At 41.8% G+C, this 14,569-nt stretch overlaps 1 protein-coding gene across 1 annotated transcript; it reads left to right on the forward strand.

Moving 5' to 3' along the window:
* The first annotated feature begins 8,864 nt into the window (after positions 1-8,864).
* On the forward strand, positions 8,865-9,176 carry rprma (reprimo, TP53 dependent G2 arrest mediator candidate a). The gene has a single exon (XM_039014209.1). The coding sequence runs from the start codon at positions 8,865-8,867 to the stop codon at positions 9,174-9,176; it is 312 nt and encodes a 103-aa protein (XP_038870137.1).
* Positions 9,177-14,569: the final 5,393 nt, after the last annotated feature.

Genomic DNA, 14,569 nt, shown 5'->3' on the forward strand with positions numbered 1-14,569 from the left:
AATTCTTTCGATTTTTACGTCAATTACACATGTAATAAGAACTGTATGAAAATACTTTAGTCACATTTTACTATCATCATTTTTTATAAATGTTTACTTGTACTTAAGGAATATGTTTTGTGCATTTGCAATCTGATTTAATACGAAGTCAAAAATGTGAATAAATTAGAAAAAACTTATCACCCCCCAAACCTCCATAAATCACTCAGGCCAGCACCCATTGATTTGGGGCCGTAGTATAGTGCTCCCATGGACGTCTGGATGACACCTAAAAGCATTTAAAACCGTTTTGAAAAATGACGCCTGGTAACCCAAAACATGAAACATAGAATATTTTTTGACTTTGTTTGGAAACCTCCATAAATCACTCAGGCCGTACCCCATTGACTCGAGAAGAAAAAACATAAAATATTTTCCAGAAAAAAAACAGAATATTTTCTGAGTTTTTGTGAAAACCTCCATAAAACACTCAGGCCAGCCCCCATTGATTTTTGGCCGTAGAATAGTGCTCCCAGAGCGGGTATGGAGGTCTGGATGCTCCCTAAACGCAATTTCAACCATCTTGAAACATGGCACCTGGTAACCCCAAAAAAATACCAGGTGCACGAACAGTTTGGACTTGTGTGTGTGAGCTTTTCTTTGACATCTGTTTAGAGAAATGACTGATTTACAGTTCATGAAGGTTGCCTAATCACACACTTAAAGTTTTGGAAAGATCTGACTTTTTTAACCCTTTGAAACAGCACCTATGACCCCATTTTAAGGCACTTCCGGTTGGCACAGGAAGCTATAAGTAAATACCTATCCTGATCGGGGTATGCTTTTACAGAATCCTGAGTTTTAAGTCTATACGTTAAGAACTGACTGATTTACAAAGGGTTGAATGCACTATATATCACAAACTGCTGGTTGGGTATGGCAAAACACTTTTAGGGTGATTTTATCACTTCCGGTTGCTCCAGGAAGCTTAGAATCAACACAGGTAGACCTCATAGTGGCTTGATGGATTGTCATTGAAGACAGGTTCATAAGACATTCATAACCCACATAGGGTTTATTTAAAGAATGCACGTTACATTTGCATATGATTCAACAGTGAAAAACATCACATCATATTGCAAACATAACACACTGTTGAATCATATTGCAAACACACACTGTTACATTTGCAATATGATGTGTTGAATCATATTGCAAACATAACACACACTGTTACGTTTGCAATATGATGTGTTGGATCATATTGCAAACATAACACACACTGTTACATTTGCAATATGATGTGTTGAATCATATTGCAAACATAACACACACTGTTACGTTTGCAATATGATGTGTTGAATCATATTGCAAACATAACACACACTGTTACATTTGCAATATGATGTGTTGAATCATATTGCAAATCTAACGTGCATTTGCAATATGATGTGATGTTGAATCATATTGCAAATGTAACGTACATTCTCTTAAATACTTTAGAAATGCAAAAGTCAACGGTCTGATGACCTCAGGATGGCCGGGCAGTGATAGTGGTTCCTCTCCATCGCTCGTTGTGTTAAATTTCATCATGTCGCTTTTTGTGATGGTACCCCCCCGTTGAAACATATTGCAAATGTACAAAAGTCAAGTAGCAAGTCGGTGTCCATCAGTCAATTAGATATATTCAGACACCAAACTGATACCATCTGACACCAAACTCACTTTTACCAACTCCTTTAGAAGCCAACTATCACATATTTCAGAGCAGGCCCAAAATTCACAGCGCCTTCCATTTAAACCATAATAAAACAAATAATACGTAGTTATGTTCTAGCTGTGGGTCCAATATTCACATTATGTTTAGCCCTATGTGAGGCGACCTGGAATCCCAAGTTTCGGCTCGATAGGTCATTCGGTGCCCGAGCAAAACCCTAATTGGTGCTGAAAATCCACTTTTTTCCATGCCTTGCTACGGGGTGCTTGAATGAGCAATCGGACAGAATCGTTGAGGTCCATCTCTATGGGCCGAGCCGGTTTCAATGCACCTAGTCTTGAGACTCTGGGACTTTTCTAAATGTCGTCCGTTTCGTTGAGCTGAAAATGAATTGAAAACATAGCAAATACACGAGGCTGTTTATCGGTCTGAGAACCTTCTAGAGCCACATAACTCACCGTGCACAATCGACCTGAGGTCTAGAACAGGTTTGTAAATTTTCAGAACTCTAGGTCTGACGGTTCTTTAAAAGTTGGAACAAAAGTAACTACCACAGGCACTGTCTGCCTCTTAGTCCCTCAGTGTGTCCCTCCATCATTTCTGTTTGGGTGTGTAAATTTTTCTTTGAAATCTGATGGGACTAATGACTGATTTACAGTTCAGGAGGGTTGCCTAATCACAAATATGAAGTTTTGGAAAGATTTGACATTTTTAACCATTCAAAACAGCCCATTTGACACCAATTATGGCACTTCCGGTTGGCACAGGAAGCTGAAAGTAAAGACATATACTCACTGGAGTATGCTGTTACAGAATCCTGAGTTTTAAGTCTATATGTTAAAAATTGACTGATTTACATAGGGCTGAATGCACTATTTCTCTCAAATTGCAGGGTGCTTATTGCAAACACTTTTAGGGTGATTTTAACCACTTCCGGTTGCTCCAGGAAGCTTAGAATCGACACAGGTAGACCTCATGGTGGCCTAATGGACTGTCATCAAAGACAGGTTCATAAGACATTCATAACCCACATAGGCTTCAGGTTGAATTTAGGGGAGCAGTCAATGTATTCCTATGGGGCGAAATGTCATTGTAAACTGTTTGATGTAAACACCTTCTTTTAACTGTGAAGGGTTAATGCCACAAGGTCAAAGTTAGGCTTGCACAGATCGGGAGGACCTTAAGAACATTCCTGAGGTGAAATTGTGTTTCTAACCTTAACGGTTCTCTCTCTGTCTCCCAAAAGCAAATAAAATTGACATTGAGGTCAAAAGGTCATTCGTGTCCGTTCTCTTGTAACGGTCGCTGCTCTCAGACCGAGTGAGCTACGGTCAAGCGGGGCATCTCGTTGAACTCGGCACGGCCTGGAGAATATGGTGATGTCATTTTAGTGGTGATTTCAGAATGCTATTTTGGTGCATTCATGGAAGGCGCTGTGAATTTTGGGCCTGCTCTGAAATATGTGATAGTTGGCTTCTAAAGGAGTTGTAAAAAGTCAACGAGCAAGTCAGTGTCCATCAGTCAAATAGATATTTTCAGACACCAAACTGATACCATCTGACTCCAAACTCACTTTTTCCAACTCCTTTAGATGCCAACTATAACATATTTCAGAGCAGGCCCAAAATTCACAGCGCCTTCTATTTAAACCATAATAAAACAAATAATACGTAGTTATGTTCTAGCTGCGGGTCCAGTTCACACATTATGTTTAGCCCTATGTGAAGCGACCTGGAATCCCAAGTTTCGGCTCGATAGGTCATTCGGTGCCCGAGCAAAACCCTAATTGGTGCTGAAATGCCACTTTTTTCATTGCCTTGCTACGGGGTCCTTGAATGAGCAATCAAACAGGCTCGTTGGGGTCTGTCTCTATGGGCCGAGCCGGTTTCAACGCACCTAGTCTTGAGACTCTGGGACTTTTCTAAATGTCGTCCGTTTCGTTGAGGTCAAAATGAATTGAAAACATGGCAAATACACGATGCTTTTTATCGATCCGAGAACCTTCTAGAGCCATATAATTCACCGTGCACAATCGACCTGAGGTCTAGAACAGGTTTGTAAATTTTCAGAACTCTAGGTCTGACGGTTCTTTAAAAGTTGGAACAAAAGTAACTACTGCAGGCACTGTCTGCCTCTTAGCCCCTCAGTGTGTCCCTCCATCATTTCTGTGTCGGTGTGTATTTTTTTTTTTTGAAATCTGATGGGATGAAGGACTGATTTACAGTTCATGAGGGTTGTCTATTCACATATATGAAGTTTTGGAAAGATTTGACATTTTTAACCCTTCGAAACAGCCCATTTGACACCAGTTATGGCACTTCCGGTTGTCACAGGAAGCTATAAATAAACACATATCATCACTGGAGTAGGCTGTTACAGAATCCTGAGTTTTAAGTCTGTATGTTAAAAATTGACTGATTTACATAGGGCTGAATGCACTATTTCTCTCAAACTGCAGGTTGGCTATGGCAAACACTTTTAGGGTGATTTAACCACTTCCGGTTGCTCCAGGAAGCTTAGAATCGACACAGGTAGACCTCATGGTGGCCTGATGGACTGACATCAAAGACAGGTTCATAAGACATTCATAACCCACATAGGCTTCAGGTTGAATTGAGAGGTGCAGTCAATGTATTCCTATGGGGCGACATGTCATTGTAAATTGTTTGATGTAAACACCAGCTTTTAACTGTTAAGGGTTAATGCCACAAGGTCAAGGTTAGGCTTGCACAGATCGGGAGGACCTTAAGAACATTCCTGAGGTGAAATTGTGCTTCTAACCTTAACGGTTCTCTCTCTGTCTCCCAAAAGCAAATAAAATTGACATGAGGTCAAAAGGTCATTTGGGTCCATTTTCTTGTAACGGTCGCTGCGCTCAGACCGAGCGAGCTACGGTCAAGCGGGGCATCTCGTTGAACTCGGCACGGCCTGGAGATAATAGTCATGCCATTGCAGGCTTTGTGTGTCTTTAAGCACCGTACTTTTTCACTCCATCCTTCCTTTTTGTGTGTGTGTGTGTTTGTGTGAGAGAGCTTTTCTTTGACATCTGTTGGGAAAAATGACTGATTACACTTCATGAGGGTTGTCTAATCACACAAGTGAAGTTTTGAAAAGATCTGACCTTTATTACCCTTCAAACCTGACCCTATGCACCATTTTAAGGTACTTCCAGTTGACATAGGAAGCTGAACGTGAACACATACCCTCCTTGGGGTAGGCTCTTATTTAATATTGAGTTTTAAGTCTTTATGTTAAGAACTGACTTATTAACAGAGGGTTAAATGAGTGTGTGTTACTTCATAAAATCACATAAAATCACAGAATTCTCGCAGAGCTTCGAGACCCACTTTAAAAATGTTCGTGTGAACAAACTGCAACTGGATCTGTGAATTTTTTGAAAAAAAAATTCCTCTTCGTGAACATCACCAAATGGACAATGTACGATTTCTCTTAAATTACGATAGATAAACGGCTGGTTCTTTTTTTCCTGAAACCGTATGCTTATGTACTTTGACGTGAAGCGGTCAAATTGCACCCTACTTTGCGTTTTTGACCTTTAATCCCAGAAAAATGGCCATAACTCAAAAAGCGCAGAGGCCTCGACGCCATCTTGTTCGGGGCCAACTTCCCTTTACTCCAAACCTACGCTCGCCGAGTTTCGTCTTCGAAATATTTTCCGTTTAGGAGAAGAGGCCGCGCTCGTTTGCCCCGTGTTCGTGCGCCTGCAATATGATTTATTTGCCCCCTTGTGGGAATTTTCGAGAATGCGGAGTCCAAGTCAAAAATTTGTTATTTTTATAAAACGGTGACCGAACGTCCGAGACGATTTCTTCGATGACTTCCTGAAAGAGCTCCCCCCCGCCCTCGGCCCGACGCCGTCCGCGATTTTCCGAGACGAAGTCGGACGTCTAGTAAGGGACCGTACATTCGCAATGGGAGAATCTTCACCGATCATATGGCTCCCGTCTCACACTTCCCTTAAGGTATGTTAATGTCTATTATCCCAATAATGGAACATTTTGTAATCTTTCAGCTTCCGAAACGCATTACATTTATAAGTATTTTCAAAGTTAGGCATTCATATCAATACAGCAAATGTACAGTAGGCTAGGTCTTAGAGCTATAGTTCTGTCCAAACATTGGGCATAATAATAATTTAAAAGATATCCATAGTTCAGACCAGAATTGTCCCTTTGCCCAAGAACACCAAGGTAACCTGCCTAAATGGCTGCCGACCCGTAGCACTCACGTCTGTAGCTACCATTGTCCCAGAAACCCTAGACCCACTCCAATTTGCATACCGCCCCAACAGATTCACAGATGACGCAATCTCTATTGCACTCCACACTGCACTTTCCCACCTGGACAAAAGGAACACCTACTTGAGAATTCTATTCATTGACTACAGCTCAGCGTTCAACACCATAGTGCCGTCAAAGCTCATCACTAAGCTATGGACCCTGGGACTAAACACCTCCCTCTGCAACTGGATCCTGGACTTCCTGACGGACCGCCCCCCAGGTGGTAAGGGTAGGTAACAACACATCTGCTACACTGATCCTCAACACGGGGTCCCCTCAGGGGTGCGTGCTCAGTCCCCTCCTGTACTCCCTGTTCACACATGACTGCATGGCCACGCACGACTCCAACACCATCATTAAGTTTGCTGACGACACAACTGTGTCTGATCACCAACAACAATGAGACAGCCTACAGGGAGGAGGTCAGAGACCTGGCAGTGTGGTGCCAGGATAATAACCTCTCCCTCAACGTGATCAAGACAAATGAGATGATCGTGGACTACAGGAAAAGGAGGGCAGAGCGCGCCCCCATTCTCATCGACGGGGCTGTAGTGGGGCAGGTTGAGAGCTTCAAGTTCCTTGGTGTCCACATCACCAGCGAACTATCATGGTCCAAACACACCAAGACAGTCATGAAGAGGGCACGACAAAGCCTATTCCCCCTCAGGAGACTGAAAGGATTTGGCATGGGTCCTCAGACCCTCAAAAAGTTCCACAGCTGCACCATCGTGAGCATCCTGACTGGTTGCATCACCGCCTGCTATGGCAACTGCTCGGCCTCCGGCCACAAGGCACTACAGATGGTAGTACGTACAGCCCAGTACATCACTGGGGCCAAGCTTCCTGCCCTCCAGGACCTCTATACCAGGCGATGTCAGAAGAAGGCCCTAAAAATTGCCAAAGACTCCAGCCACCCTAGACATAGACAGTTCTCTCTGCTACTGCATGGCAAGTGGTACTGGAGCGCCAAGTCTAGGTCCAAAAGGCTTCTTAACAGCTTCTGCCCCCCGTAGGACTCCTGAACAGCTGGTCAGGTGGCTGCCCGGACTATCTGCCCCCCCCCCCCCCATTTTTACACTGCTTCTACTCTCTTTTTATTTTCTATGCATAGTAACTTTACCTACATGTACGTGTTGCCTCAACTGCCTCGACTGGTCTGTGCCCCCGCACATTGACTCTGTGCCAGTGCCCCCTGTATATGGCCTCTTTACTGTTATTTTATTGTTGCTCTTTAATTATTTGTTATTTTTCTATTTGCTTTTTATTATTTTTTACATCAGTTTATTTTAGTAAATACTTTCTTAACACTTATTTTTCTTAAACTGCATTGTTGGTTAAGGGGTTGTAAGTAAGAATTTCACTGCAAGGTCTATACCCCGCTACACCTGTTGTATTCGGTGCATGTGACAAATAACATTTGATCATATGATCGGATATGAAAAGCCAACTGACATTTACTCCTGAGGTGCTGACTTGCTGCACCCTCGACAACTACTGTGATTATTATTATTTGACCATGCTGGTCATTTATGAACATTTGAACATCTTGGCCATGTTCTGTTATAATCTCCACCTGGCACAGCCAGAAGAGGACTCGCCACCCCTCATAGCCTGGTTCCTCTCTAGGTTTCTTCCTAGGTTCTGGCCTTTCTCTGGAGTTTTTCCTAGCCACCGTGCTTCTACACCTGCATTGCTTGCTGTTTGGGGTTTTAGGCTGGGTTTCTGTACAGCACTTTGAGATATCAGCTGATGTAAGAAGGGCTATATAAATACATTTGATTTGATTGATTTGATTTTGAATTGATGCGTTTGGATGTAATTGGAAAACGAAAATGCATGCATGTAATCCTTAAATGATTTATAAATAAATGATTTACATTTATACATTTAATTAATTAAATGTTAGATATCCTACATGACTTCCACTAGATGTCAATAAAAGTATTGATTATAACGTGCACTTGATTTAGCTTGCCAGAAGTGCAGGGACGACAGAGTTTGGCCTTCACGTCCATTAGGACCAATGGAATGATTCCGAAATAAAGCAACAACCCTGACTACCCGACGCGTCATGCGAACTAGTTTAAGCACATTGTACCCACATCTGAAATTAGAGTTTAAGAATGCGGGTTCGACAGTGGTAAAGACTGTGATGGTAGGCTACAATAAATATTTGCTCAACTACATTCTACAAAATCATAGCGCTATTGGAAATGTAATCCAATGTTTCACGTTTTCACCGAATTGCATGTGTTTTTCCCATTAATGGAATGGATGGAATGGATGGAATGGGCAGTCGCATGGGCTCCCGAGTGCCGCAGTGGTGTAAGGCACTGCATCTCAGTGGTGTCACTACAGTCCCTGGTTCGAATCCAGGCTGTATCACATTCAGCCGTGATTGTGCGGCCCACAATTGGCCCAGCGTCGTCCGGGATAGGCCCTCATTGTAAATAAGAATTTGTTCTTAACTGACTTGCCTAGTTAATTATTTTTTTAATAAATGGTTTTCAGCCATACAATTACGCATGGTTCATGCTCATGGCGGCGCTATTGCTGTATGCTCTTGGAAAACAGCAGTCTCCTGTGCTTTCTGAAATGGTTTCACCCAACCAGGTATAATAACCACGGGTTGCTGTAAGTAACATCATAAATGCACTGAGGCTGTGAAGAGGGGACTTGGAAACGTCTAGTAATGCGACGCCAAAGCAGACTGATAGACACCAGAACAAATATAGTCCTACCTGATTTAAAGGTGTTTACTCACTAAGCATCTTTTTCTGCAGTTGTGGGGAATTTCTCTGGATTTTTTTTATCAAGTGCTCTTTTGGCTCTTTTTTGTTGTGCCAACTGAACATTGAAAAGTGGAGATGAATTCTACCGCTTTCAATCAAACGGACAGTGCAGGACTTTTCAATAAGACTGAAGATATATTTTGTTGTAACTTTTCATCGGTGGTGACTGATAATGGCTTCGTGGCGGCGACTCCGGATGAGAGAAGTCTATTTCTCATGAGAGTTGTCCAGATAGCAGTTATGTGCGTGTTATCGCTCACGGTGGTTTTCGGTATATTCTTTTTGGGCTGCAATCTTCTCATCAAGTCAGAGGGAATGATCAACTTTTTGGTGACGGACAGAAGACCATCCAAAGAGGTAGAAGCAGTCATTGTTGGTGCATATTAGTAGCCTAAAGGGCTCTTTGGGAGACTTTGTCAAAATGACTTGTCCTACCACTGATGCCCAGATGATGAATCCACTTTTCACCAACAGCAGAGACAGAGATACATGAATGGTCAAGTATCCACATAAGAACCAGTTTCTATTGTTCTGTTCTCGACAGTTGGCGAAAATGTAGGACAGAACAGGCCTATACTTAGACACTGTAGACACGCACATCTCCAATAATTAGCCGAAATTAGCTCTCACTTTTTGACAAACACTCATGTAATTTAATATCTAGACGTTCTCTAATTGTTATAGCCTTTTTGTCAAAGTGACAATCGTGTTTTACTTCAAATACTGTCTCATATTGCTAAAGCAATGGGGATGAATGAATGTTTGAAAAATGCATATTGTATGTTTTTTTTTGTTGCATACGTGCAAGACAGTATAATGATTTAATCTATGTGCCTAACGCGTTTCCTATTGAAGAATTGTAGATAATGAGAGGTTAAATGCATGAACGTTGGAGATATAACAATACAACAACAACTCTAGTTTTGTTTATTGGAATAAATGAATCCCCTAATTATGTTCAAGATTTTTTCCTTTTGATTGAGCATTTCCATCAATCTGTTCTCAGTGTTAATTTGAGAAAATCATGGCTACAGTAGGTCTAGTTGGTAGAGCGTGGCGCTTGTAATGCTAAGGTAGTGGGTTCGGTTCCCGGGACCACCTATTCGTAAAATGTATGCATGCAGGCAAAGTTGGATAAAAGCATCTGCCAAATTGTATTGAGGTCATTCTTATTACAAAGCCTTTCAAAATATAACAATTCTTCAACACCAATATATAAAAAAAATATTATTTATTATTATCATATCGCAAACTAAACATTTTTATATATTCTATTCAAATTGTGCAAATGGCATTCATTTGACAGGGCACATTGAAAGAGAATGTGTGACATTTGCACCTTGTTGTCTTGCAGCCTAATGGTGGACCACTGAAACCAATGTGATGATAAGGGTTGGTTTTTCCACAATTGATGTGACGTCCTGGTCCCATTGATCATTCTGGGTTTTAATGGAAACCTGCCTGACTGTGTTTGTTCCATATCAGATGCTCAGGAAATATGTACACTCTAAATGCTGGGTTAAAAAGCAACCCAACTATTCATAGGGTGTAGGATATGCATTATGACCAAAATTAGAATTTAGACCACCATTTGTCTGGGGACCTTAAACATGATCAATTGACAAATGTATGGCGTTAATCCGCTAGGACTTATCATGCTTTGGTCAATTCATTCTCTCTGAAGTGATGGACTGATGTTTTTTTATTACAGTCTTACTGTCTTAGACATAGGCATATATGCACATTATTTACATTCATTATATAAACATACATTTTTTTGTGTGGTTTAGATGGTTTAAAATACATGTAATTTTACGCACACTATTATTTATTGCACTGCAGTGACTGACATTCTCTCATTTTCTGTCTGCATTATAAAGTTGTTCCTGTATAGACCATTGTGCGGCTTCTCTCCCCTCAGTGAAAGCATCTGTTGTTCTGCTCCTGGCTCACCTCATCTGGGCATCAGCACCACCCCCAGCTCCCCAGGGGGAACCAAACAGCACCTCCACAAAATGATTTGTCTTGTCAACCCAGACCAAGGAGGACGAAGCCACAGCACAATCTGCTGCATTCTGATAGGCCACCTGTGTCCCTGTGCTCCATGGACAGAGTTAAAACTAAAAAGCGACTACAGTTGTTTTACTTCCTCCAAAATCATGCTTCCTGCCTGCCTGGTGGTTAAGGACAAATCAATCTGGCGACCCATCAGAGTTAACTGAATTGCATTTGACATGGCCCATTATGATGTGTTATGATTGATGGACGGCAGCATAGCCTACGGGGTGCGTCTCCGGCCAAAGTCCCCAGCCACTATCTCACATATTAATTACAAATAGGACATTTTGTTTGTTAAATGGTCTTTAAAACTAATAATATGTCATTAAGCATTTTATGGGCAGTCATTACAGAGAAATTCATGATATTGCCATTTTCCCTAGATAAAATCCTCTAAGCACAAAAATGTTAAAAGTATCTCATACATAAGTGTCAATTTGGTTGAATGTGAGTATACATTCAACACTATACTCTGAGTAACTCAATGAAGTTAACTCAATGAAGTGTTACCCATTAGTTGAAATGGTCAGACAGTAGTCATATAGAGATGGATGATTAGATTACCCTGAATAAATTTGTGGTAGACTATGAGTTGTGAAAACTGACCTAACCTAAACTATGTTTAGCATCATCCAGTTATTAAAGCGGATTTAAGATTGTATCATTTTTGTTACTTTCATCGAAGCATCTTCTCTCTTCCTGTATTTAATTGTATTGTATTCTAATTATTTATTGCATTATTAAACATTTATTTCATTTATTTGAATGATTGCAATACTTGGTAATTTCCTTTATAAATTGGGGCGTATGCATCTGTAACTTGTAGGGCTGAGAATAGGTAAGGTACTGGCTCAACAGACAGGGTTGATTAAAGAAAAGGCAGCTGTAGTACGCCACACCTATTTATAACTGCCTTTGAAAGTGTGTGTGTGTGTGTGTGTGTGTGTGTGTGTGTGTGTGTGTGTGTGTGTGTAAAGCTCCCACTGAATAACTAATTGGTGAGGAGCCACATTCAAATTGTAGATCATGAGTCATGAGAAAAATATAATTAAATGGGAAAACGGCAATTACCGGGTGCCGGTTTTGATTGAATAGTGCCCCTGCTATACTTGACTTTCCACTAAAGAAACTAAAAGCACACCTAGATGTTTACTTACTTGCTTAAGGTAGTCCATTGCTTTTGATAATACGTTCCACTTCTGCCTATTAACGAGTCTTAGTGTGGCTTTATAGTCCAATCCTTGAATTAACCGCATCTCACACGGGCATGCGTGCACACTCTCTCTCTGACACACACACATACAGTCTTGTATAACTAACATTGTGGGGACACACAATTCAGTCCCATTCAAATCCTATTTTCCCTAACCCTAAGCCTAAGCCTAACCCTAAACTTAACCCTAACCCTAAGCCTAGCTCCTAACCCTAAACCTAATTCTAACCTTAAACCCCCTAGAAAATAGCATTTGACCTTGTGGGGACTAACAAAATGTCCCCAGTTGATCACATTTGTTTGTTTACTATAATAGTATAGTTAAACACATCCACACACACACACACATGCGTGCACACACACACACACGTGCACGCCCGCACACACACACACACACACACACCATTTTAGAGGAGCCTCATTCCTCCAACAAAAAACATCATCATGCAGCGACTTTGTTGAGATGTCTAATTTAGATCACAATAGTAGGCTGTATGTTTTTCTGGACATAATACTGAACCTCCCCTTCAGCGCAGTGTGATTGTTTCATTAACGAGTTGCTGTGAATCGCTCGCAGGAGAATGTTGTGGAGCTGTTTAATATCCAGCAGAGAACAATTGTCAGTCTGCTGAAGCACCACTGTAATGATGTCGCTGAGCTAGTGGGGGGATCTCACACTGTGATGCAGACGCTCTGTAGTACTTGACTTCTGCCGACGCGTTTGATGATTTCATTCACAAGGACTGATTCAGGCTAGAAATGCAACTCATAATTGTAATGTGTTTGGTGACAATTCAGAATTATAGGGTGGTGGTGATCATCATTAACAGGAGGATAGTAGCTACAGATAATCGTACTGAGTATTGGTTGTCTTGTAGATCACAATTTGATGAAATGACATGTTGAATTGTTACAGCTATACTCTGGAGTACAGCAATACTCTGGAGCATGGCATGAGAGCATCCCATCTCATCCTGAATCTCTGACCGTTTTCTGTTTCAAGATAGTGGTTTATGGAGGATCTGATGGTATACACAGAGCAAAAATGTAGAATCCGTGCACATTAAGGATTCTTGCTTCACGGCCTGGCTGTCTGTCAAAAAAACATTGCCACGAGGAATTACAGCGATATGAATCAATGACTGACGCCTTTACACCCAGAAACAGTGAATCCCCAGTCTGGTTTCAGAGAGCTATTTATAGCCCATGATGTTGTACATCAAATCACCAAAGTGCCCCTCCCAGGCCCTAATGTGCAGCTGCTGCTGCTGTATGTGTCCCAAATGGCACCATATTCCCTACTGTACATACTGGGCCCTGTACAGTATACAGTATAGGGCAGGGGTATTCAACTCTTAACCTACGATGTCTGGAGCCAGGTGTAATCTCTGTTCTACCCGATAATTAATTGCACCCAACTGGTGTCCCACGTCTAAACCAGTCCCCGATGAGAGGTGAACAATGAAAAAAGCAGTGGAACTGGCTTCGAGGTTCAGAGTTAAATTTGAGGGGAATAGGGAGCCGTTTGGGACGCAGCCAATGACTAGTGTTGAGGGACAGGGCATCTCCAGGGTGTTGATTATGGCTAAAAAAAGGCCTCAGGTCTGAGCCTGCAATAGACCTGCTGATTGGTGCAGAGCTCTGATGATTGGTGGAGGTAGTCAATGATCTCGATCGCCACTGACAGCTCCAAATTGCGGCAAGACAGACACAATCATCACCCCTGTTCACTCCCTCCACCTAATTGGCACTGCATCCCCTTCTCCCACTACTCCAAAAGGCCATATCATGAGTCTGAGTCAAAGAGAGAAACACACAGAGACTCCTGTCACACGGAGACAAGGTAGTGAGTCTAAAATAAGCACTGGGTAATGTCTCCTTGCCTCCTTGCGTAATGATTCACCAACATCAGTAATTGTGGGATTCAAGCGACGGTGACAAATCCCTTTGGACTGGTTTTGGGGCAATTCCATTATATCTCATCTCAGCTGGGTGCCAGCGATGGGAGGATTGTTTCCCACTGAAATATCAAAGGGATTTAGTGTGTGTAACTTCTTGGTCTTAGGTGTCACAAAATTAGAAAAATGAAATTGACTAGTGTAGAATATTGAAAATAATGCATTTCACCCATGGAAGCATTCAAAAGAAAAATACCGTAGCCTACTGAAGTTTATAGATACGTGATTGCACTTCATGTAGATTTTTGCTGAGCTATACAGACACCCTTTTCAAGTCAGTTTCACAGACACAGATCAAGCCTAGTCCTCAGACTCAAAATAATTTCCAATGGACTTGATCTGTGTCTGGGAAACCGCCCTCAAGCATAGCCACGGGAAGTAAGGGTGCCAAGTGTGCTGCAGCACCCCCTGAAAAATCAGCACCCTCCAAAACATTCTCAGCACCCACCCTCCCCCCAATTTACAGTGAGTACTATGCAGTACACCACCCATTCCTCACTATATCACACACAGCAATCAGTGCATGTTGCTTTAAAAGTCTGTTCTATTAT

This window comes from Salvelinus namaycush, chromosome 19 (genome assembly GCF_016432855.1).
Source record: "Salvelinus namaycush isolate Seneca chromosome 19, SaNama_1.0, whole genome shotgun sequence".
Taxonomy (NCBI): domain Eukaryota; kingdom Metazoa; phylum Chordata; class Actinopteri; order Salmoniformes; family Salmonidae; genus Salvelinus; species Salvelinus namaycush.